The sequence below is a fragment of the Diprion similis genome, chromosome 8 (genome assembly GCF_021155765.1).
Source record: "Diprion similis isolate iyDipSimi1 chromosome 8, iyDipSimi1.1, whole genome shotgun sequence".
NCBI lineage: Eukaryota > Metazoa > Arthropoda > Insecta > Hymenoptera > Diprionidae > Diprion > Diprion similis.
This window is the reverse complement of record NC_060112.1, coordinates 12,189,220-12,215,103: the sequence shown is the minus strand read 5'-3', so window position 1 is coordinate 12,215,103 and position 25,884 is coordinate 12,189,220. Positions and strand designations below refer to the sequence as shown.

Below are 25,884 nucleotides of genomic sequence, written 5' to 3'. Positions count from 1 at the left end.
TCTTTATTCACAATCCGTCTGAGTAAAATAATTTTTTTGCTTTGCGGTTTATTTTCCGAACGCGTCAGTCACATGCATTGAATTGCGTCTGTTGCAACTTGCATACTTACCTTCTTATCTGCAATTATATCATAATTACAGTATGACTATAAATGTTTTTTATCAGTCTACTATCGAGTAATCAAATTCATCGATATAATTATTTCAATTTGATAATAATATTCAACCTATACAGACAACTGAATACTTTGATTTAGACATCAATTTACCAGGGTACATTTGACAAGACGTATATAATAGAAAGATATCAGGCACTAATGAAAATAGAGTTCCTTTCTTTCATGTTTACCTTATAATCATTGCACGAGAAGTGCAACACACAAATTTCAGATTCTTATTTAAATAAGAACTAATTAATCACATTAACATGTATTGTAACTGTAGATTCATTTTGTTTGAGTCATTATGTCTAACAGCTTGCTAGAATGACTATAATTTACGTGATGAGGTAATGATGTGACGTCACTCAGAAGCAGAGTGACTTTTTCCTTATAAATCTACATAATACACGCTGTTGCTTGTTGTGAAGACTATGAACCAACTCCACATCTTATCATTATAAATATATATGAAGCTTGTGACGTACATGTTAGCAATGACGGCAATGACTCGCCGAAAGTCTGTAGCAGAGTGTTTCCGCGTCTGTAACACGCATCGCGTTTAATTTTAATTTCCATTTAGTGCGTTCTGCAGGTTTTGGTAATGTAGATTTTAATTTTTTTGGATTTCAGAAAATTTTTCGGACAGAAAAATGTTAGTCACCATAAGATCCTCATCGACAGTCCTCAAGAGATTATTGAGCCGAAGCTAAAGAAACTGTTGGGAAAATTAAATATTCCCTGGAAATATGCGACAAGTTTTAAGGCGATATTATAAAAGTCGGTTATAAAATAGTAACCATATAGACATAAAAAGTATAGTTATAGTTGTTCTCTTATGCAATTTACATGAATTTCGGTCCAAAAGCTTTTGTTATTATTAGTTTACAGCTATCCGCAGTTTTCCATTGTTTTTCACAGCCAAAACTCAAAACAGTACAGCTTTAGTGATTTAGATGAATTGTGAATGAGAGCTGCTTCACAACGCTTTCAACTGTCCAACTTGAGTAACTTTTTAGGGCAAGTTTTTCAATTCGTATGTACTACTGATTTTAATAGGTAAAACCCTTTCTAATGATTTGAGTCCATCGATATCTTTGCTCTGTATGCAAAATCTTTTGTTCAATTTGTATGATGGAATATTTATTTATTTTATTGGCTGCAATTTTTTAGCGTTTAACCAATAGTACAAAACTATAAGAAATTATGAAAACAGAATATGCGATTTTGAGAGGCGTCCCAAGTTTGCACATGGTATAAGAAATTTAATAACAGCAACAGGGAGTTGAGTTTCATTAGAATCATAACTCACGATATTTCGTTATCTATGATTTCAAGCAACTTACCTTCAGTATAGTAACATTCAATGGAGAAATGTATAGTTTAACTCTGACTTGCCAATGCGGTCAAAAAAAATTCGAACGCACGTTTACACTTCTGAATAATAATTCATCAGTTTCGTACACCTATCAATCAACATACAGATGTTATCTGACGTACCCGCGGAATATTAAACGAGGCGTTGATTGATTCGGATGTTACGATTCATGCAATAACGTCAATCATTTTTCATATTACACTCGTAAACATCAAATTGCGTAATAGGAAACCATTCACTCGCACCGCTTGTGATAAAACCTTATTTTCAATGAAACAGTTAGCAACTAAGTCACGCTGGTACGAACATTTAGCTTCTTCCAATTACGGTAATTACCTATTTAATTAAATAACTTCAGGGACACTTCAATGTGCGTGGCTAAGTCTTTGCTTAAAAATATTATGATATACAGGAAATGGGTTGGCAGCCAATTGACAACCAAAGGAAAAATTTTTTTTTCTCTTCAACTTTATTCAGACGCCAGCATAAAACTTTGTCAGCAACATATGCAAGGTCGAGCAGTTGATTGTTTAATCAAAGAGGCCGAATCCCATGTCATCATCTTCTTCCTCAGATTCTTCCTTCTTTTCTTCCTTCTTTTCTGCAGCTGGAGCTGCAGCAGCAGCAACTGGAGCAACTGCGGCAGCAGCTGCAGCGAATTTGCTGGGATCCTAAGGCAATGAACGCAACAGTTTGTCAATACAGATGGGTATTTCTTTCAAGTACAGTAGCAACTGAAGCGATCATTTAGTCATTGGTTGTATACATATAAATTTACTACTACAACATTTATCAGTGTCAAAGAAATATATAAGATGTTTTACACAGAAGTATCATGAGCCACTTACATCTCAAAAAGATTTAAAAATTTTTTAATAGGACGCCATTATACTCAAACTTGAATAAGTAATTAACAGCAAATTTAATGATAAAAATTTACTTGCTACTGGCTCCACAAGTAAAAATTATGCTTCAGTTAAAGTTATTCAGACAGCGTTTCAACGCGAAATATCAACCGAGAAAAGGCATGCTAGTGGGTTCAGCTATTTCTAGCTCTAGCATGTGATTCCTTTTCTTCAGACGCGTGAGGCTTTCATCATTAATTTATTAATCGTTAATAAGCCTGGCTTATTTTATATCACTCATAATTTCAATGTAAAAATGAAAGTAGTTCACCTTGATGTATTCTTTGATGGTGGTGGCTTCTTTGAACTCAACATCCGTGGTAGCAGCAATGGCGAGCAAGTTCTTGAACCCATTGGCGATACTATGAGGCGCGCTCGCAATGGTCGGATAGCCAATGGCTAAGCAAACGGAAGCCAAGTTGGCAACACCAACCATGAACTTTTCACGCAAATCTTCAGGCTTAATGTCCAGAATTTCAGGAGCAAATATGGTGCCTGAGTCGTAAACTTGTTCAACCAAAAGACCATACGAGAAAGGAGAGATGTTCAACATGTTCAAAAGGGTAGCTTCTGAAGCTCCAACTTTGTCACCAGGCTTCAAAATGTGCACGTCATTCTGTAATATTAAGTTGCAGTGGAGAAGACAGTGGAATGCTTGTTACTTTACATAATGTTATTAAATAAAATGAGTTCATTTAATTCAATTTCAATAGGAAATTCCATATATGTAGATGAAATATGACATTTTGTTCGATTCTTATTTGTTTTTCAATGGTACTTACGATAATTTCAATGGTACCCTTGGAAATCTTGGTTGGGATGCTCAAAGCTTGGAAGAAAGAAGTTTTCTCAGGACCCAAGCCAGTGTTCTGAGCAGGGATGATGACGCTCAATGGTGCAATGGCTCCAGCCCTAGCTGGAGCACGAACTTTGTTTTCAATCAATTTGTCCCTGACTTCGACCAGGTCTCCACGAGTGAACACAAACCCAACATTGCCACGGATATGCGGTAGAAGTTTTTCTAATGCCTGGTTTCGTTCAATGTGACCGCGAATCGCCTTACGCATCATGGTGTTTTTGCCCATAAGCACAACTGCAGTGCCACGTAGAGACATACGAATCTGCTGCATCTGTTTGGAGCCGACATTGTCTGCGCCCACGATGAAACATTTTGGATAGTCATCCAGAAGTTGCTGCAAACATCAAGATAGTACGAAAATTAATAAAATTAATAAAATCAGAAATCAGGGCCGTGTGCTCTTGCTTCGACAGATTCGTAATACTTTCAGCACAATTTTAATAGCCCTGCTAATCGAACAAATGATAGATATATTTATTTTGTTCAGATAATATTTTTTCTCTTTCTTTCACACCATGCCTATTCTTAATTCGACAACTCAAGATATTTTGTTACTCTAAAAAAAATGGAAATTTGCATTATCCACAATCAAATATAATTATGTTTTTGTGGAAAACATGTGCTCTGTACATTCTTATATTTACATTCAAAAAATCTATATACATTCTTGGAATTTGTTTTTTTTATTTGATGATCGAAATAAAAAAGCAGATGAATGCAGTGAAGTTAGAATGACAAAAACGAATCAACTTCATTTCGACGTCGGACTATGGTTTACTTACAATGAGTTTGGTGAAGTAGTTTGACTTCCATGTTGCTTTGTCCTCCCTACCCATCTTTACGTGCGTGTAGGGATACCTCGAAGGAGTTTAAGGGCTAAAAAAACGAAAACAAGATTACATTACCGATTCTTTCGGTCCACGGAAATCATATTCCGTATTCTACAACGCCGCTGGTTCGAGTAAAATTAAAGTTTAGTCAGTTCACAGGTTGACAAAGCCGGTGGGCATATGTGAAGCATGGCTTGATTGCCACGAGCACATGTTCGCAACAAGTTTCAACACATTTTAATATAAAATAAATCCCGTCGATTGTAATGAACATTATTTACTGTATATAGATTGCTATAACTTATCGTTTTCATGTTAAGACAAATTTAGGAAGTGCGGGATTCAGTGGAAATTACGACAAATTAGAACAGTAATCAATGTGTGTACCTCAGCAGGATAAACGGGCGTAATGGAAGAGAAAGCGGATATTACCCCTGCGCAAACAGGATGCTAAGAAATACGAAAGCGTCGTTCATGCTAACCAATAAACTCGTGATCCTCGTGATCATGATCGCAATGGTTGCGTTCCGAAATCTGCACTTTGCGCGGTCGGTAATTTCTTGTCTCTTTTGCGCAGTCGAGTTCATAACTAGCTGTGCCTTTATCTTAGGAAGATTTTTAGCGCTGGCAGCGAATTTCGGAACGTACGTATAGAGTCCAATCTAGGGACCCTAGGCCTAACTTGACTGCCGCTATTAGTAAGTAGCCGCGCTTTTCAAACACTCAACCAAGGACCCCTGGCAAGATTTTGTCTATTACAATAACGGGTATAAAGATTATTACATGTAATATTCTTGCTGAATCAAAGTAATCTTTCAGAATTGTTTCTTCTTAACTAAACTTGCCATTGTATAGGAACGAACATAATTTCAAGATATGTATGTACTTACATGCAGTGAATGTTATATGACTCAGGAATGTTTCAGTCAACGAGTCAGGGAAAAATGAATTTTACGTCGAAAGGCAGTTTTTTTCTGAGAATCCAAATATGGGATTAGTCCACTATATTTCGAGGTATCTCCAAGTAATGATTGTGTTGCATGTGATTCTTTATTCTACATTACTGAGCTACACTAAAAAATATGCCTATACACATTCACCGATTGTAAAGTTATAGAGCGATAACAAATAGAGTTAAATTAAATTTCTTATGAACGTTCAAGTGACTTGCCTGAGTAACTTGACCTTATAAAGTTGTGGGTAATTTTTCTAATCGCGCACAAAAAAAAATATGAAATTGAAGCTTAACTATTATTATTATTATCGAATACAGCGCTTAAGTCGTGAAGAAATCAGGCGCCACAAAACAAACTGCCCTCACATTTATGGACAATACAATTTAAAAGTTAAAAAAAAAAACCTATCAATACATTTACATGAATAAGTTCTTTATTAGACGAAAAATGTACATGTGCAGGCAGTTTATTTTGTACAATTACACTCCGGTATTGATTTGGAGGATGCGCAATCATTTATGTATAAAAATACAAAATAGTACTGAAAATTTTCATCTCCGTAATTAGAAATATTGGAACTTTTTCCTTCGGAAGATTAGTATTTGTATTCATCGTACCTCTCTTAGGACGTAATTAACCACTACGTATGTACAGTTGCTTAAATTTAAACGAGTCAATTGAGATAGCTTATAAGGATAACGTACAGATACTGATCTATTGTAATAGTCCTTCATTTTCTTCTAAGTCTTAATTTATCATTATTATAGAACCGCTTTTTGGAATCCTTGGAACAGAAATGTTGGCCTGCTTGAACTTGTTAAAATTTAAATAGTAATCTGAGGTAGCACGCTCCTTGTACTTGTGAAATAAATGACCTTACCAAGTACCAGTATTCTGTGTCCTCAGAAAGCACAATCATATTAAGTTCCAGCTTTGCAAATGCATGATGTGTACGTATATATCTTATTAAGGTGGGATCATATATAATTAATTTCATCGGCACTTAAAAGTTCAATAGTTATTCATTTTGTGCTTAGAAATATCATTCAATGATCACGAAAGTTTGTTCCACTTTCTTCGTTTTTTCTTTCTATCAACTTCTACCTACTACTTGTCTCACCTTTCGACGCATAAAAAAAAAGCTTATAGAAAAATACTATAGACCTATCCATAAAAAAAATAATACATAATAATTAAAATTAACAACAGGCTGTCTGGATACCTAGCTAGCAGTAATTATAAAAAATGTCTTCAAAAAAGTTGAGAGACGTTAAAATTTCTTGCATTGGACGTGGCGTCGCTTATTCATACGTTGAATGATATTATGGTTAATCATTAGCTTAATTATTTTAATCAGTACTAGATTGAGTTATGAAACTATCGTGACTGCGGACTAACCAGCATAAAACCAACTTTTTCATGAGCGTAAGCTAAGTTCTTTGCTAGTCCAGAACTACAACCGTTTTCTTGAATCGTTTGGAATCTGTACGTTCGGAAGTTTTTCTCACTATCAATGTACGTGACAGCAGCCATCAAAGGACACATTATAATCTTGGTGTGGTCCAAGAAGTTTATCTGGAAAAAAGTAATTAACACATACATTTATGCAACACTGACTAGTCGCAATGTACATACGGTCACAAAAATTTTTTTACAACATTCAAACAGATGGATGTCAGAGACGAAAAAGAAAAACTGTGCAAGTTGTTATTACCTGTACGGATCCATTAGTCAGCTGCATAACTACAGCGCTTTGCGTTCTAAACCACTGATGCATGTAGGGAATCCTGGACATTGAATCACTTTGCTTAACAGTCACCGAGCCCCCAGCTTTCATTAGGTGTTCATTCATGTATCGTTGAAAATAGTTCAACAGCTTCATCTTCTTGTCCAAGTTAGCCGGATATTCCTTAACTGTATAGTAAACTTCTGTTCCTTCACGGTTTATGTAATGAACATTGAAACCGTTCGCAAGCATTATCAGACGTGTTCCGTCATTGTACATCACACCAACTCCTTCATCAGATAATTGGTATCCAAAGCCATATTTGTCTGAGTAGTCCACCCATTTACTAATCCAAACAAATGGTTGTGCATCTGGATCTGTCATCTCGTCTAAAGTATATGAAAAAAAAAACCACGTCATTGCAGGTCATATTGAAACATCTAGTATCGTACACATTAATATACAATGTGTGTTTAATAATGGAAGACGAGAGATAAATTGTTGAACCATCAATGACGAAGAGAAAGATAATTTACGTTAAAGAGTTACTTATTTCAATTCCAGAAAACACCAAAGTAAAGCGAAATACACTTTAGCTATGCCAAATTTAGTAACTGTGAACGTGAAAGTGTGGCGTAAAAGAGATAATGCTTATAGTACAGTAGCAATAAATTCAAGAGCAAAGAAATTTTTTTCACCTTAAATAGGTATTGGTAGAAGTTATGAATAGTTTCATCACTACAAAAAATTGACAGTTTTTTTTTTTTCTGCTCAAAAGTAGTGTCCTAATGTTTCATTGTAAGGCATAAAAAGAAGACACACCGTACCGAATAATTTTTCTGTTAGCAACAATTTGCCTACATGGATCCAGTGCAGATCAATATTGTTACTGTCTTGCGTAATAACAGTGCCAAAATAAATGCAATATCAGACAAAAATTTTGATCACTGCTTGATAATAGAAAAGGTAATAAATAAAAGTCGAAGTATTTATACAATCGCCAATAAAGAAGTTCGTGATATCAAGTATGGTGATGCTTCATAAAAATAATTCACATGTACATCTACTTTGTTCCCAATAAAAAAGTCAAATATAATTAATAGTCCGCTGTAATAGGAGATACTTTTGCATGAATTTCAGATAAATGTTGATTAGAAATGAACAAAACTAATTCGAAAGAGCAAAGTTTCTAGTCTTTCTATGAAAAGTTGATGATTGTGCACCTGGACTATTTTCACTGATTAATTTTACTTAAAATGTTGCTGATCTTTTTAAAAATAAAACCAATCAGCTGTAATGCTCATAGTATTAAATATTGAAAATAAATAAATATAACAGGGTGACGACAATTTTGGTTAAATAAAATTCCCTGACTTTTCCCTGGCTTTTCAAGTCAAAAAAATTTAGAATTCCCTGAAAGTTTTACACGAAACTTATCTAATGTTGGGCAGCTTTTATGAGCAAAGGCTCCAGAAGTTGTGCTCCTTGAATAATATATATATTGGTATCTAAAAAACATAGTATTGTTTTGTTTCACACAAAATAATTAGAAATCAAACAATACCATTTCTGAAAGTTAGATTAACTGAATTTACGAAGCATAGCTGATGTTTGAAAATGATAAACGACATAAAAAAACTATGTTTTCTCTATGGTCCATCACAATTCCCTGACTATTCCTGGTTTTGTATAAGTCTTCAAATTGCAGCAATAGCAGCATTGATTACTGAACAAAAACACATTGTATATTAATATTATACACGGATTGGAAGAACCATGCCTGATGTTTCCAAGGTAATCTGATAGGATCTTGGCCGTTCTGTATTGGAAATATACAGTATTGATTAGTAAAATTACAACTGGTTGTTAGTAGCGTAATATATGCGGCTGGAATAGTATGTGAATTTAATATTTGTTGTGTGGCATCACATAAGTCTATGTACCTCCAAAAGCGACGAGGTCCCGGGCAGGCTTTGCTTTCAATACAGCTGCTAATTGTTCTTTTAGTGTCTGCAACATCTTCTTTATATCGAGATTTAATTTTTTTTCATCACTGATTTCGGTAGCTTTAGCCTTGAGAGCAGGACTTTGCGGAATTCTGAATAGAGCATCATTTATGTCTCCGCATCCATTTCCATTCATTTCAGTCAATGGTTTACGCTGGTTGTGCATTTCCAACGCATCCATACGAGGTGCCATTGTGAGGCAAGATATTGAAAGACTTGTTGGCAAGAATCCTATGAATTTGGTAAAAAAAAAAATAACACTTAATTTGATTTTTTGACCTCCGAAGAAATGCTTTGTACACTTGAATTGCATGGTATCATCCATATTCAAGAAATTGGTTAATTCCACATGAAGCAGCTGTATATGCTTCTAATTTATGGACTTGACAAAGTAACCTGAGAAAGTAAATCTTTCATACCGGATGTGAAGAATGCATCTTTGATCAGTTTGTTAACACTGGGTCGTTTAGTGGGGTTCCCTTGAAGCATATTAGCAATCATATTCATTGCAGGTTTGCTTAGAAAAGCTGGAGTTTTGTATTGCACTTGTTTTATCCTGGCATATGTTTCCCTGAGGCTTGATGTTTCGAAAGGTGGTTTTCCCACAAGAAGAGTGTACATTATACATCCAATGCTCCAGATGTCAACTTCATAGGAATGTCCAGATTTCGTCAGAATTTCTGGAGCTATGTAATTTGGAGTCCCGCACAAAGTTCTATTTTCCGAAAGTAAATCAAAGCAGTTCATTATCATTCAGAGCTACTTGTTGGTGCAAGTTTTAGAAAAAATAAATTACTAAATATCGCTTGAAGTGGATAACATTAACATGGCAAAGGTTTATCTTAAGTAGATATTTGGGAAGTTTAGGACTGAAAGAGATTATGTATTTTTCAATGATTCACCATGTTAACATTAGGATCTTGAGCCTCGTAAGTCTACAATAATAATTGAATCATGCGATTACTTTTTCCTTTCTCCATCATGTTCTAGTTTTGTAGCTAATCCAAAGTCACCTATTTTTACTTGTAAATCGTCATCTAGGAAAAGATTTCCTAGTTTCAGATCTCGATGAATGATTTTATTCTTGTGCAGATAGGCGACACCATCCAAGATCTGCTTCATGTAATAGCGTGTTTCACACTCTGTCAGAGCTTTCCTTCTTTTGTGCAACTCCATCATTGACTGAAAAGATAAATTTAATAAATGAGATATATATCGCCAGAGCATTCCAGTTTATATACCAGCAGAAAGTTTGTCTCCTACTGTACACAAAAGAAAATGATGATTACAAGTCTTAGATGAATTACACTTATATTCCTGACATTTGAAAAGGTAATGTTATTTTCCCTGAAAAGAAGCATGAAATATAAAAGGTTATTGTGAAATCTTTACCCTTTTACGACAAAGTTCTAATATGATGTAAATATTTTGGGCATCTTCAAAGAATCCGTGAAACCCGACGATATGTCTGTGTGTGAGACTTTGATGAATATGTATTTCCTGCGTCATTTTGTCACGCTGATTGACTTTTGTCAGTATTGATTTGGGCACAATTTTTCCAGCAAATACATGATGAGACTTCGATTCCTTGATCTCGTAACATTTTGCAAATCCACCCTAGAAAAAATATAACACAATATAGATTTGCCACAACACATTTTTTTACCATCGTTTCTGATTATAAAATACAAAATTTCCATTCGTAAGATTCCTCTCAAACAGTATTTCAACAATAAAATGATTTCTTAAGATATTAGCTGTTACAAAGTTTTTCCACAAAATTCTGCTTTGCTTAAATGAAATTATTGGGAAGCCTAAACCTGAAGATATATCAGACATGGCAGGGTAACTAATACGTTTTACCTTACTGTTAAAAAATTGCTATACTATACGGGTCTACTCAAGACGGTATATTGGATATAATTTTTACATATCTTTTAGGAAGCTAATAGTGCATAGGATAATTCTATCTTGGATTTGTGGGCATGTTGTGTGAAATTAGTCGATAAATTTTGCATGACAAATTGCTGCTAATGTAATGCTCAATGGAGCTCTGAATACAGCAATATTTTTTTAAGGCTATACAAGACTAAGAGCAACAAGTGTTGGATATATCTGGGTGAAAGGGTAAGAGCTGTATGACAAGTCACATTTTCGGCTTAATCCGACGGTAATAACATCAACTTCTCAGAACATATATTTCCAAGCACATCAGAAAATCAACAATAGGCTTGATGGTGGCATAGTGTTCGAAAATTTGACCTTGCAGAATCCCGAATCAGGACAATTGACGCAGCGTGCAAAACATAGTGTAATTAGTTGTACGGACTGAGGAAAACATAAACGGAAGATTTAGATTGACGTGTAATATGGCAGAATGAATAATTAGAAAAAAAACTGTGCAATAACGATAAATCAGTTGTTCCGCGATACTGTTCTAAGGAATTAATGTGTTGTGTCAGAATCTGATTGTTTGATCAATTTGCCTTCAATCCACTGATTCCAAATAACATAAAATGGCTATAGGATCTACTCGTTTTTCACTTCACCTCCGAAGCCGGCAATCGAGAATTTTACTATTTTTCGGCTTGGGAAGGATGCAGCAGAAATGAGACGTTTGATTAATATTCTTCGAAGCTCACCTTCCCGAAGAAACGACCCTTAATGTAGCTCTTTCCCGTATTTCCATCGTGGATTATATCGGGAATAACGTTGTCTTTGTCATGTTTAGACATCTTTGTTGTTCCGGGTAATTCGAGCCACAGTCCAGTATAGGTATAAAACTTAGAAATCGGTTAAAATCACAGTTATAAGGCACGTAATACACCAAACGCCGCTTCTCTTGGTCACTCGCCCTCAACTGGCTGCTGTTTCGTGTTGAACGGGCAACGGATTCTAATGTTTGAATCGCGATTTTTCAGCCAATATCGTACGCCCAACTTGTCACGTGACATCCAAGGTCTGTGTGGTTGGTACGCTTCACTATCGAGGCAGCCTGCACGGATCTCGATGAGCATAGCAGTGTGTTATTTTATATGTATTAAGTATGTACATACATGTATACTTGATCCTCGAAATTCACTGGAAATTTGTCAAACTGGTCGTTGAAACTAGGCTGAAACTAGTGTAAGCTTGACACAGATAAATAAAGGGAAACAGCAATGATTTTCTGCCATAAAATATGGACTTGGCTCATCAAACTCATCGAAATTGTACACCCAATCTATGGCTAACAAATTTCAATAATTAACCTCGGATTTTTCAGGACAACGCAGCCTCTATAGTAACATGACACCTTTGGTTGAATGATTAGTAAAATTTTTTGAACTAGCTGTACTACCTGCCACGTGGACCGCAGTTTTGCAAATTTTCATTATCAGTTGCAAAATTACGCTGCCGCCCATACCGAGCCAGTGCCGATTTCACTGAAAGACGATGCAGTTTAAGTCTGATTGGGTAATAAATTTGGACCTAAAGTCACTACTGCCAAAAATGTGTACCCAACACTAAACTAACGGAACCCACCGTTTTAATTAGATATGAAAAATGTATAATTACCCGCACCATCCCGCGTTCTTAAAGGTTGTCATGCACCTAAATCGGATAGACAAACGCTAGACATTCACCCAATGATGTATTGTATCGTCGAATTGAAGGGACCATTAAAATGGGGGGTGCCCTGGTTCATTTCGACGTTGACGCATATATCTCCAGATATCGAAGTCCATTCATCTCAAACGCGAAGAAAGGCTGTACATCCAATTCGGAAGAAAAACACTCCAATGCATTTTCGTCTGACGCAGAAATAAAGAAATGGCGCAGTCTTTACAAAATCGCAATAGTAAATTCGTAAGACTCGTGCTATTTCTTTATTTCTGCGTCAAATGAAAATGTATCGGAGTGTGTTTTTTCCGAATTGCGGGAAAATGCGATTGTTGAGCTTTTTTTTTGCGTTTGAGGTACGTGTATTTTGATACTTGAATATTTATAGAACGTCAAAATCAACTAGGCACCCCCTTCAAGTTTTTTAAACGCTACTTTAGAAATCGAGATTTGACCTAGTACAAGTATATTAATAATTTCGTAAAGGTTTCACACGGTTTCAAACTTCGGAAAATATTTATTATATTTATTCGCGAGATCATAAAGTCTGATTGATTGTTATCTGATCCTTGATCAGACCATTATAAATTGTTTTCAGCATATATTCATTTAATCAATCACTGTTGGCTTTCAAAAGTCGAAATTCATATTAAGACAGTTCTATTTTCAGATAAAACTGTTAACATACGCTAGATGAAGAAAAATGTGAAGCGTTTATTATTCGAATAATATATTGTATTCAATTTTTAACAAATAATACATTCCATATATTTTATTGTTGCAATATTTTGCTTTACTTATACTTGCATAAATTAGAACAATCATAAAATGATGCAAAAATGCAGTTAACGATAATTAGGATACAAACTATTGTGTAAGTTTTAGTTGTCTACGAGGATAAAAACAATAATGATGATAATAATAATAACAATAATAATAGTAATAATAATGGCAGTGGGTTTTTATATGTATGATAATTACTAAGATAACTGGGATCATTTTAATTTTTGATCATATATCTTGGATATGTTTGTGTGTGTGTGTCTGTTTATATATATATATATATATTTTAGTTGAATTTTATAATATACTTTCATGGTACTAGATTAAATTGTAATTATTTATGAATTATGCAGATTGTATTAGACCGTGATATGCAATTTAGTATTGTATTCTAGTAAGAAACTTTAATTACAATAAGACTGATAAAAATATCTATTATAATATATAAAAATTACAATCGTTTGAAAGATTCGTTTCAATAAACTACAATTTCTTCAGTTGATAATCAAAGTGTAAGCCCTCCTTTAAGTTTTTCAATTTTTTTTTACAGAACAGTTAGGCCTTGTAGGAAAGAAAATTGAATTGAAAAATCTTCAAACTGCCAACTTTCTATTCTACATGAGTAACTATCATCCCACTGTAAACAAGATTCATATGAAACTAATGTATGGAATAAATATTTTCTAATAATTATCCGTATGTCTCAACATATGATTATCTACTAATTGAATGGAATGAAAATAATTCTTCCAGTGATTCAGAAAGTTATGGTATCACACGTTATTAATTTTAGCACACAATCGTGTACTGAAATGTGATTATGTAAAGCTACATTGAAAATATGGGATTCGCTGTTGATATTATCCGAAATATTCAACACAAGTAGTATTGAGATACGATAATCAGGTTAATAGACGAATTATACTTAGTACGCTGTGATACATGTATATTAATGAACACAACAGACAAGGTGTCTACTTCAATCGAGAATCTAGAGTCCAGGAGTTTCCAGGATAACTCGTTGAAAAACTGCAGAACTTTAATTTCGTTTTCAAACGAGTTTTTAAGAATAGAATGAGTTGGTTAGGTGTTTATTGAAAAAGTTCACATATCTGTAGATATTAAGTATATACTCTAAAGGCATGACGAATTATACTTTATGTAAGAAGACCGCGTATCACAAATGAAATATTGCAGTTTTCAATCAAAACTGCATGATATCAACTTTCCCAGGATAAATCAAATTATTCCAGAATTTTTCCATAAATTATGGAGCATTATTTCTAATCCAGGATAATTTCAGGATTTAAGGATATTTAAGAAGCAGTAGACACCCTGAACGAAGTACAAAATAAAAAAAAATGTTTTGCATAGATATTCCCAATGAGGAATTATTTTATAATTATATCAATCCGAAAATGATATTATTAAATTATTTCTGAACGGCTGTACTCGCGGGTTCGTATTCCACTCGTAAATCCAAATAACTGTTCAGTCTTTACTCTCTAGATATTTGATAGCCGTATTAATAAATTCATGTCTTTTGTTATGAAAACTTTCAAAATTCGTCTGCATTTGATCATCTTGAAATAATGTCTTTATAAGTACACGTGTATTGGAAATGTATGATTCTATTACCATTTGACATATATACTGCAAAATGAAATGTCAATACTCTTTGTTGTACATAGTGTAAGGTTTTCCTACGATGATGTTATGCTATACATATAGTTTAATTTGAAAAAAATCATGTCTTCTGAAAGATTATTGAGATGAAAAAATTTTCACAGTTACCTTGCATTGTTATACTTATCAAAGATTGTAACAACTCTTAAACGTAATGGCTTTAAATGGCATAAAAGTCGGTGGTTTAAGGTACTTTAGTACTAAAGACCAGCATACAGGTGATTGCTGGGCCATGGTGCATTATGGCATTACACGTCAGATGACGTACCAGTTTATTAATTCAATATAAATAATCAAGAACTTAATAAGAGCTATAAAAATTATGCTGACACGATTATGTGTTTCGAATTTTGACAGTGAAACTAAAAAATTATTCTCAAGAAACGAGTTTACATACAACGTTCTTGCAAGTTATTTCAAATACTGGGTACATGATTTCTGAAGTAGTTGCTCTGCGATAGAAAGTATTAGGAATGACTATGTCTTGCATTTTTAAATATTCAAGTAGAACTGGTAATGAAGGTTCTAATGAAATGTAGAATATGGTTTAAAATTGCAAAATTGTGAATTAAGAATCAATTGATATTACATTTTAACATCTAAAGCAGAAAGCTTCAACCTCGACATTGTTCGTGAATCTTACAAGATAATGTGTCATGTAGATTAATTAACTCCGTGGTGCTCTATCGGTTAATGTATACTCAACCTATTGGGATTGATTACCTAACTTCTATGTGTATAATTAAATGAAATTACATAATTTATTACTTGCACAGACCTATACATCATCGTATTGTCATGCTACCACGCAATAACAATCACTTATTAAATTGTACATTCAGGCTTACAAACAAATGTAATGTTTTTTTCATTGCTCTATAAAGGATCAAAAAGTATTTCTTCAGTAGGCAACGTAGGTATATATTTAGAATATTACCTCGACTATAATTGGTTGCGAGATTGAGTTAGAAAATAGAGATATGTTTTCACAAAATTTTTCAAACATATGTATACATATACGACTACTGCAAACTCTATAATAGCGGGTTTTACCGCGTGGAAAAGTATGAACCAACTGTGCAGAGTGCGAACGATGAGCTTTTTTTATTTTACTTATTAGACAGTGTATAAACTTACAAATCTATCAGATAGGCCACATGATAAAAAAGAATATATTTTGATCATACTGATTCCACACTTAGTCGTTGTGCATGGTGAAATAGAGGACAATTTTTCAGAAAAAGCTACTTCAGTTATTGCTCTGTGATCGAGTTTTCTCCCGTGTATACTTGTATCATGTATATTGGCAACAGCCGATTGAAATACTCTTATTAAATATTTGCATTTGCATTACGTACATAGGCCGCATGTGAGACGGTGTTTAAATTTTAAACCCAAACACCATGTGGGTTTTTACTGGTAGGAACAGCAGTTTCAAGCTGTCTCGGGGATCCGATCATTTTCCGCGTACTTCCTGGTTTTAGTGCACCTAGAACGAATAACATTTAGTACACATTATTTGCAATTTATGAAATGTTCTTCTACAAGTTACCGCTAATTATGAATGAATAGTTGAAACATTAAAATGTATAGTTTGAATAGTTCACCTTCAAGTAAATGTTTGATTTGATCATCCTGCGACGCAACGGCAAGACTCTGTAAGTTGGCTTCCTTCATATCAGCAACCAGGCGTTCGACTTGTACCTTTTTCTCGACAATAGTTGATTCTAAACTAGCCACTTCTAATTTCAGAGATTCAGCGCACTGTGTAACAAGTTCTGCTGATCGCTTGGCAAGTTCAACTTCAGATTGCAAGTGTTCCACTTCTCCTATTATTTTTCGTTCCATTATTTTCCTTTCGTCTACCTCACGACTCATCGCATGTTGTTCCGATGCAAGCTCTTCTATCACCAGTCTGAATTTGAAAGAATTCATTTGGACTTGAGCGATACAAAAGCGGGAGACAAAAAATAAACGATTGTGTGGATAGTGAATTGCAGAATTATTCAAACAAGTTGTAGCTATGTAAATGCTAAAATGATTTTTTTTACAAAATATGTTCATCAAATCGAGTACCAAGAAATCTTGTCACGGATAACATCCTGCTTCTTTGTTTTCAAAGAAGAGAAATTAAGTTGTTACAATCAGCCCGAAAATGAAAAGTTGAGTTTTAATTTTATATCCATCCTTGTTCCGAAATTAGAGAATTACCTCCGACCATTTTTAGGTGGATATCTGTGTGAGTGAGCGTGTGTGTTTATGCCTGTAACCGATTTTTCTTCGAAAACGATAATTCGGGAACCGATGAACAGATTTTTACTATTTGCACCATGCCATTCCTGAATTATTTGTGTTAAGTAACGATTTTTGCCCAGTAAGTAGCTCAAAAATGGGTGGACCAATTCAGTTGAAATTGGGTCATTTGGTTTGGTTCCATCCAAATAAAAACTGATCAGGCGTTACCTCCGAGTTATAAGGTTTTCATTTTTGTATAAGACGGGAATGGCAGGAAGTTGGTTAGGCGACGATGTTTCTGTTTGTCATCTATGCTTGTATGACCGAATGTTTCAACAAATATTATTAATTTCAGAGGCATGATGGTACCTAATTTTATTTTTGCACTGCAACAGTTCTGTTTCACAATTTGCAAGCTTCGATCTTAGCAATGTTATTTCGGACTTTAAAGTTTTTTCTTGCTGCCGCACTATTTCACTTTCCTCTTCTACATGAGCTAGTTCTTTCAACTGAAACATACACAGTTAAAAATAATATTATAAGTCGTTTATTAACTCTATACATGTGACTAATTATACTACAAAGAGTAAAGTTTCGACTGAAGCTGAAATTTACAGTTTTCATTGCAATATTATGTTCGTGCTTGTATGCGAAATTTTCTTATATCATTATATCTTGAATTTCTAATTTTATTGTTATAGTGCGTTGCTATGTGTATAGAATTACTATTACAAAATAATAACTTGAGATAACTACCTGTTCTTCGAGCATACGTCCTGTTGATTCAAAACGATTCACCTCATGTGATATGTAATCCATTTGATGTACTTGTTCTTTATTTTTAGTCTCAAAATACAGTATTTCTGCATCGTACTGAAAACATATTAATTGTTATCACAAACTAGATAGAAAAATGGGGTGTTTTATTTTCAGAGTATAATTAGAATTAGTACCTTAGTTAAATCTGCTTGCTGGGCGTTAATAGTGTCACGTTGTCTGTTAACCAATCTTACCAGTTCAACATATCGTTGAGTATATGCTACAGTCATCATATTTTGTGGTTGACTTGGTACTGGATTACTCACTGGTGTTTGGCTTTTCTGCTCATGAAATTCCTAAGCAAAAATGTAAAAACATGCAGTCTATTTTAATGCATAATGTTTTAAAAAAATGACAGGTAACTAAAATAAAATCAAATATTATAGTAAGTCAGAACTAACATCAGTTCTGAACAAACGATTTGTGAACATTCAAGGATAAATTTTTACAATGTATACCTTGAATAGATTTCGCTTCAATTTTGTTGAGTTATTCGGAGAAGATTGACCGTCCTTCTGAAGCTGCGGGCTCCCGCCACTAGATAATGGCGAAAATTGAGATCTACTAGGACTACTGAGATTCGGTGGGGGTGGCTCTCTATAAGGCGGGAGCGTTCTTGGTAAAGCTGAAACTAATCCAGGTGGATCCCTGTATGGAGGAACTTCTCGAATTTTCCTTTGTTGTATGTATGTTGCATTGTCTAAAAAAATAGGAAAGAAAATAATTCAATGTCAGTGTTATTAAAATAATTTATTCAGTAAATCAGTAACAACTTTGTAGAATGTGGCACAAATAACTTCATCCTAAAAGTCATAAGCAATTCTTTTGTGACAAACTTACATTCACTGCTACCTGCTCGGTTCGGGGAATGGCTTGGTTTATGCTGAACTTTTTGTGCACTAGGTTCTTTTGATTTTAATTGCTGTGTAGGCTGAACTATGGCAACATTTTCCATTTGAACCTAATTCAAACATAAGTAACAAACATTATTAAGAAGTACGTTTATAATTCAAATACGAGTTGGGATGATAAAAACTGATATATCACTTTCCCACTTTTTCGGACTATCCAGGCCTGAGAGATATTATGATTATCTCATCATGCTGTAATAAGTATCATACACAGAAAAAATGTCTACAATTAGACCATAGTTGGGATGTAAGGAAATAACTAAACCTGATTTGTCCATGCAATGAGCGCTTGTTAAATAAATATAGTGTTCCAGTGACAGAATGTTAAGAATGTAAAGAAAGTTAATGATCAATACTCAAACCATTAATCGGAATTTTGTGTGGTATATTTATCTTTTACCTATTGTGGATTTAAAAAATTCGGTCAAATAATTTCGGAGTTGGTAGAGTTTTCAACAAAAAGTTAAGTGATTATGCACATAATCAATACTTACCTCTGAAGTATTTTCTGGCACAGCACTGCAAAGTCCACCAAATGTGAGTGATGTTCTGATATCTCGGTTACGTTCCAATCCTTTAGGTTCATCAACTTCCGGAGAATTAGAAACTATTGGATTACGTGTAAAATCTTGCCATTCTTGAATTGCAGCTCCACCAAGTTTCCCTTCTTTAAAATAAGTGCCTTCAGGGTGGCTACTAGGGAGTCCGTTTAGATGAGATCTTTGGGTACAGCGAGCGCCCAAAGTACCTTGCGGTTTGTTTCCATCCGAAGATCTTCTTAGTATTAACTGAACTTCCGATGAGTATTCTCCCCATTTCAGCAAAATCTGTGAGAAGCATTAAAGAACAAAGTTTTAATGTGACACGCTTATCTTATCCAGAATTTGGTGAAAGTTTGTAAGCCAGTATGATGTATGAATCAGCTTTTGCTTATTCGGGATTTCCTTGATGAAATGTTTTGATCAGTGAATTTTTGTTCACATTATGTCGGAACATATGAACAAAACTTACTATTCACATGTACTACATTTTACGTTCAGAGAGAAACTCTTGATTTGCATTATTGAATTTATTCAAATTACTGGCCAATAACTGCTTAGTTACTTGTTGCTGCCAATTCACATTTGCAGCAACAAGAAGAAGTAGTAGGTTCACTGAAATATTTTCAAAAATTTCATTGTAAAATAATGAAGAAATCCTGAACTGCAGTTTAGAGATTTGGATATATTTTTTAAGCAATGTTTGAAAGAAAAACAGAATATTGTTAAAAACTGGCATGTAATGATAACATTTCCAGTAAACTGTGAAGTAAGTTGTGAGAAGTAAAAAATTATTTGAAAATGTTCTGAATATTTTTACAATATTTTTCCTGTAGGGAAAATAAAACTGATCGGCAACATTTAGCTATAATTTTTTTGTTGAAAGTGAGAAAGAACCAAAGAAACATTAGCTTTTTCCTACCTTGAGTGGATTTTCATACGGGGCTAAGAGACGTTCGTTGTTTCGCCAACGCTCAACCAAGGTAAATCTTCCTGTCTGCCCGGTTGCATGAGCCAGTGCATATACAACATCCTTGAAGGAAAAAGAAGTATTGCAAGAAACTTGACATTTATATAAATACATGCCAAACCGATGGCTGTGTAATGACTAATTCTACAAACCTGACATGTTGTTGTTTCTGTAACCCCGCACACAATACGTTGAAATCCTTCTACCCAGACTTTTAGTTCCATTATGTCATCTAAGCTTTCCGGTTTTCATGATCCCTTGCATTTTTTGTCTGAGATTCACTGTAAAAAGAAAAAAAAGGACGATGTTCACACGTATGTGAATAACTAATACATTGTTATGTGCAAAGCGGCTCAAATTTTACAGCATTAATTTCAAATTAAACAAAATATACTCTGAGCAGAAGATAGAATACAATAATGAATCAATTAAATAATGGGTAATAAATTCATAATAAGGCTAGACAATTGGAGCAAATTCACATGCTTTGGGTCTTGTAGTGAGCCACTATCTAAAGTGTTATGTTCAAAACTCCAAATCCAAAAATGGAATTTACCAAAATATGGGAAAATGCTTGTGCAGTACACAACTGCTGATTCAAAACTTGTATATGACTAAAAACATTGAATAATTAAAACTTATAATCTATAAGTCAAATTTGTCACAAGTTGTGGTATTATGCAGCGCATCTTGGAAATAGTTATTTAATCTTAGTTCGATTACCTTTTCTTTCAAATGTTATGTAATCATACTCCAATTCTCTTGTGGAAGTTTATAGTCGATGTCTGAAGTAAAAAAAATCCATCTTCCAAGTTGAGGGGATTATTTTTGAATCTTAAATGTCAAAAAGAATAGCCTCGAACTGATTTCTTGTTTCTGAATACTTTTCAAGGTTAATTTCTTGTAAAATGTAAATCCATACATAGTAAGTTCAAGTAAATATAAAAGTATCATCGTAGTTTAGGTTGATCAATATTTTCTTCGCGTGGCAATAGAATTGGAAATAGTAGCGAGCTATAAAATCAGATTGATCATTTATTCTAATTTGCAAATTATAAGACTATGAAAGGAATTGTATACACAATTTAATTTTTCATTATCTCGTTATATAACTTTGATTATTTTGATCTTATGCATAAGTGGAAAGCTGAGCGATCTGATTCAAGACTTGTAAATCCGAGTATTTCTTTGCTGGTATTCAATCCTTCATTGTTTGTAAAGTAAATTTAAATGATCTGGTTACATCTACATGCTGGACTATGTACAACATGCGATAGTCGTAAATCAAAAATTGTGCAAGATTAAAAAGTGCTTAAATATCGCAAGCAGCGATGTAGAAAATTTGATAAAGGGGCGGTATTTGCAGTGATTGTCAGACTTTTGGGAGTAATTAGAATCAAATGACAACAACGTAAATTAGATACATGATACATGCATGATACGCATATACGGAGTTTAAAATGATTCGTATCATGGAATACCGTCGTTCCGGAACTCGTATAGCCCGATTTCTATTCCAAGAATAAATAATAGTAAAGAGAAAACGTTGGGAAGAAATCGTCAGCTACTTAGGCAAAGTACACAAAGATTAAAACAATAGATAAGTACTGACGGTGACAGACAGGCTAACCACAAACTAGCAACTGTCAACTGTGGCTATCTATTCCGTATTTTGTCGTCCCAGCAGAGAGAAAACCTCACGCCTTGCACTGGCAAATAGATAAAAATTGATCATTCTAGTTCTGTCGAGAACACTAGATTCTTCGAAAAATAAAAATGCTAGGTAGTAATCGTTTCATGACACAATTTTAATTCACCTTTGTTCAGTCGAATATGATGCAGTGCGGAGAACGCGTATAACGTAAACGTAACGTAACGTAGGTGTTCGCCGATTGACCCAATCGTGCCTCCGAATCCACTCGTAACCAACTGTAACCAACCGACAACCAACGATGACGGCTCTTCTCCATTAGCCGCACCGTCGATGACGCAGCGTCGCCGTCACGTGGCCAAAGTGGCCGATGCGATGAATTAAACTTGAAGTAAAGCACGTTTTTTAAGAGGAGCACGAATTAACACCTAAAAAAAATGTCGATTTCCGTCAACAAGGAACGATTAATTTACGAATATTTATTGACTATCGGCTGTTGTGTTAGATGCTGTCTACGTTTGTCCGGGGTTCGGAGTCCCACGTTGTACGAAAATCCTGTGCAAAGCTCTGTCACGGTAACATGTAAAATCAAATTGAAAATACGATATAAGTGCATGTCTATTGACACCGTAAAACATCCTATTGCATTACGATTGTAAACACCCAACAGCATCCAGATCAATGCAAACTTCATTTCCTTAATTCCTTGCACTTGGATGAAGTACGTTTATTTCGGAACTTTCAACTTTTACAGTGAAATTATTTTTATGAGCACACGAATGCCAGTTCTTACAGTAATATTAGAACATTTGTTAGACGAGTATTAGATTTTGTATACTTAAGTCGTTTTGCAATCACCTAATTTGTTCATTGAATATAAGAGAGTATCAAAGTCTTTATTTTTACACTCGTGACAAAAAAGTGAATTACGAATGATATAGCAAGTAAAACACTGAATTCAAATCTGTTCCATGTTTGCCTGTTTATACTCGTATCTTGAATTACTTAATTGTTGATTGGATGTTTTACGAAAGTATACTAAGCCACTGTGTCAAATTGGTTAATAAAAATGTTGAATTTTCAGCTTGGCTACACGGACGACTTGGTTTCAGAGCTTGTCTCCGAAGTAAAAAAAAAGAATGGATGCACGGCTTGTCTGGGGATACTTGATGATGATGCGATTACAGTCGCTATAGAAAAGGTATAGCAACTGGTGGTGTTAGCGACTCCAAAATAATCTAGTTTATTTTGCGTGATGAATATGTAGTTATTGTTGAAATTGACCTCAGAGTATTAAACAGTTCTGGTATACAGTGTCCCACTTTCAAGCAAGATCAATAAAATAATTGTAGAAATGTCACAAGAATATTTTAGTTGACTCCGGGCAATGCTTTTTATAAGCGATGAGTAAAAAAATTCCTGATACTCTCCAATGAAAAGGCAATATATCGCATTATAATGATGCTGAACACAACTACAGGAGTAAAGAGTGACAGAGATGTATAATAATTATTGATATTCAATGCCTTAGTTCTGCAATTTTTTTAGAGTACAAATTTTATAGAAAAAATTGAAATATATAAGAATGTTTTTTCTTATCGGAACATTTTAGATCTCGTACCACATATTAATCATGTCACATATTTGCGGATGATTACCGGAGAATTAAAATGATAATTTCATATATCTATATTTAGATCGCATCTGAAATCAATAAACACGAATATGATTGCAACACCTTCACATGTGCCTTGACGATACCTATAGCTGTGCAGCTCAGGGAGCGTTCATTGCAGATAAATTTATCTCAAAAGTTTGAATTTCCTGACGAAGTTATTGCTGCTCTAAAAAGAACGGTACCCCCTATAAAAGAAGTTTGGAAATGGATCGCCTTTCCCAAAATTGAAAATCTGACTGCCAAAACGGGTCTCCCTATTTCATCTACGTGCCCTTTTGTCGTAGATGTATTTCTGGTGTATTCCCAAGACGAGGATGAATGCAAGGTCTTGTACGTATGATAAATGTACACGTCACGATACTTTTTCTTATAACCAAGACTTCAATTCCGATTCTCTTCTTCCAGATTAACAATGTGTGGAGATACTTTCAAACAACGTTCCCAACAAAGGAGAAAATTCAGCAATGGTGTATTCAGTCGAAAAAGCGTTGAAACTGCAATGATTAGTACTACAGATGATCAGTTTGTTGAACACTATCCTTGCCCTCCGACTTATCCTACATCAAAAGCTTCTATAGACTTAGTCACCTGTACACATGCAAGTTTTTTCATTGGAGGTAATCATCTTATAAACTAAAAAGACTTCTGGTGCTTGAGATCATAAAATGCCTCCAAATCTGACATAGTACAATACGAATGAAGTAATGCATGTGAAACGTTATTTGTTAATACAGGAAGATATACCAAGTATTCAAGAGAACTGAGTCAAACGCCATGGTTCATCGGCGGTGAAAAAAAGATGGAAACATCAGTTCAAGAACTGCTCTGTGATCGGATTCTCAAATTTGTCAAGGCTGATTGTGAGCAAATTTATAGTTTCAAAATTTTTTGACTGTAACATGTAACTTAAAAATTATATATTTTCTTTATTAAAAATTTATAACAGTGATTATGAATTTTGAATTCTGAACTTTTTCATTTTAACAGCTATGAAGTTTTTATCTTCTGGTAGAGAAGATGTAGATGTACGAACACTACATTCAGGGAGGCCATTTGCTGTTGAACTACAGAACCCTAGAGTAACTAAGTTTACAGAAGCTCGTTTGAAGCAGCTAACGGAAGAAATAAATGGATCTACAAAATTGGTTCATATTGTTGATAATCTTCAAGTAATTTCAAAGTAAATATTTAATCTATTAAACATTCATTCTGCATTTTTATTCTGCATTTTTGTTTGAAAAACTGTTGCACTCACTATTTACTTTGCACAGTTAACTATTGTCATTACATAAACTATTTGCAACATGTTAGTAAATGTGTCGTTTATTGTGTGCTACAAAATTAATTACTTTTCGCAGAGACCAATTGAAGACACTGAAAGAAGGTGAGGACACAAAAACAAAAACATACAGAGCTCTTTGTTTGTGTCGATCTCGACCACTGCCGAGTCTAGATCTCATAAATAATATAAGCAATTTAGAAATCACTCAGAAAACTCCCATCAGAGTCTTACATCGCCGACCTCTTGCAACTCGTCCACGGACAATTCATTCGTTAAAAGCTACCTGGATTAGTTCTTACGAAATGCAGGTTCTCATGTGCGACAATCACGATTCAGAGATGGCCAACCACTTTGCACTAGATCATAAATTGTTAAACCAAGAACCAGATTCTGAGATTGATCTGTTTATACTGGATCTGACGACGCAAGCCGGAACTTATGTAAAGGAATTTGTACATGGAGACTTTGGCAGAACAAAGCCAAGTGTTTGTGAAATACTGAAAAGTGAAGTTGATATTGTTGCTTTAGATGTGATGAGTGTAAACCTAAATTGGCCTTGAGAAATAAATTCACGTTTACTATGAAACACAAATTTGTACTTTTACCAATTATTTAGTAACATTTTTATTAAATATTAGTGGCGAGTTACTGAAGCTGGACTGTTTAACAAGCATGCAACAACAAGTTAGTATTAAAAATTCTATAGGAAACCGAGAGTAGTAAACCAGCTTATCCTACAGTTTAGACATTTTAGTATTAAAGGAATTGCAGGTATGTGGAAATATCATAAGTATACATTTTGTCTCAAGTTTGAATTATTTCATCATTTCGCTGATAAAATTAATTCCTTACTGGATACTGTGCATGATCTTGTTTATTCGTCAGTTACAATTTTTACCATATATTACG

The 25,884-nt window shown here is 34.3% G+C and overlaps 4 protein-coding genes across 6 annotated transcripts; 1 reads left to right on the top strand and 3 right to left on the bottom strand.

Moving 5' to 3' along the window:
• Window positions 1-1,976: 1,976 nt before the first annotated feature.
• On the bottom strand, window positions 1,977-4,587 carry LOC124408807 (60S acidic ribosomal protein P0). Its single transcript, XM_046886017.1, has 5 exons — window positions 4,518-4,587; window positions 4,083-4,176; window positions 3,224-3,634; window positions 2,713-3,057; window positions 1,977-2,207 (listed from the first exon to the last, which is right to left on the bottom strand). The coding sequence occupies exons 2-5, from the start codon at window positions 4,134-4,136 to the stop codon at window positions 2,067-2,069; spliced, it is 951 nt and encodes a 316-aa protein (XP_046741973.1). The 5' UTR covers window positions 4,137-4,176; window positions 4,518-4,587; the 3' UTR covers window positions 1,977-2,066.
• Window positions 4,588-5,876: 1,289 nt separating this feature from the next.
• On the bottom strand, window positions 5,877-11,713 carry LOC124409863 (serine/threonine-protein kinase polo). The gene is made up of 7 exons (XM_046887776.1): window positions 11,461-11,713; window positions 10,211-10,435; window positions 9,783-10,000; window positions 9,238-9,533; window positions 8,756-9,049; window positions 6,801-7,201; window positions 5,877-6,661 (listed from the first exon to the last, which is right to left on the bottom strand). The coding sequence occupies exons 1-7, from the start codon at window positions 11,551-11,553 to the stop codon at window positions 6,464-6,466; spliced, it is 1,725 nt and encodes a 574-aa protein (XP_046743732.1). The 5' UTR covers window positions 11,554-11,713; the 3' UTR covers window positions 5,877-6,463.
• Window positions 11,714-15,358: 3,645 nt separating this feature from the next.
• LOC124409864 (ras association domain-containing protein 8) lies at window positions 15,359-22,311 on the bottom strand. Of its 3 annotated transcripts, none has more exons than XM_046887777.1 (11): window positions 22,182-22,311; window positions 20,517-20,645; window positions 20,317-20,427; window positions 19,350-19,682; window positions 18,785-18,905; window positions 18,403-18,644; window positions 18,079-18,240; window positions 17,882-17,998; window positions 17,495-17,634; window positions 16,498-16,805; window positions 15,359-16,379 (listed from the first exon to the last, which is right to left on the bottom strand). In XM_046887777.1, exons 2-11 carry the CDS (start codon window positions 20,586-20,588, stop codon window positions 16,279-16,281), a joined length of 1,707 nt encoding a protein of 568 aa, XP_046743733.1. In that variant the 5' UTR covers window positions 20,589-20,645; window positions 22,182-22,311; the 3' UTR covers window positions 15,359-16,278. The 3 variants fall into 3 exon arrangements, with proteins under 3 accessions (XP_046743733.1, XP_046743734.1, XP_046743735.1); XM_046887778.1 differs by lacking the exon at window positions 22,182-22,311 and adding an exon at window positions 21,838-21,970 and having other exon boundaries at window positions 20,517-20,647; XM_046887779.1 differs by lacking the exon at window positions 22,182-22,311 and adding an exon at window positions 21,800-21,967.
• Window positions 22,312-22,335: 24 nt separating this feature from the next.
• Window positions 22,336-25,636, top strand: LOC124409865 (tRNA pseudouridine synthase Pus10). Its single transcript, XM_046887780.1, has 7 exons — window positions 22,336-22,590; window positions 23,100-23,216; window positions 23,713-24,023; window positions 24,099-24,310; window positions 24,428-24,553; window positions 24,681-24,873; window positions 25,052-25,636. The coding sequence occupies exons 1-7, from the start codon at window positions 22,453-22,455 to the stop codon at window positions 25,533-25,535; spliced, it is 1,581 nt and encodes a 526-aa protein (XP_046743736.1). The 5' UTR covers window positions 22,336-22,452; the 3' UTR covers window positions 25,536-25,636.
• The last annotated feature ends 248 nt before the right edge of the window (window positions 25,637-25,884 follow it).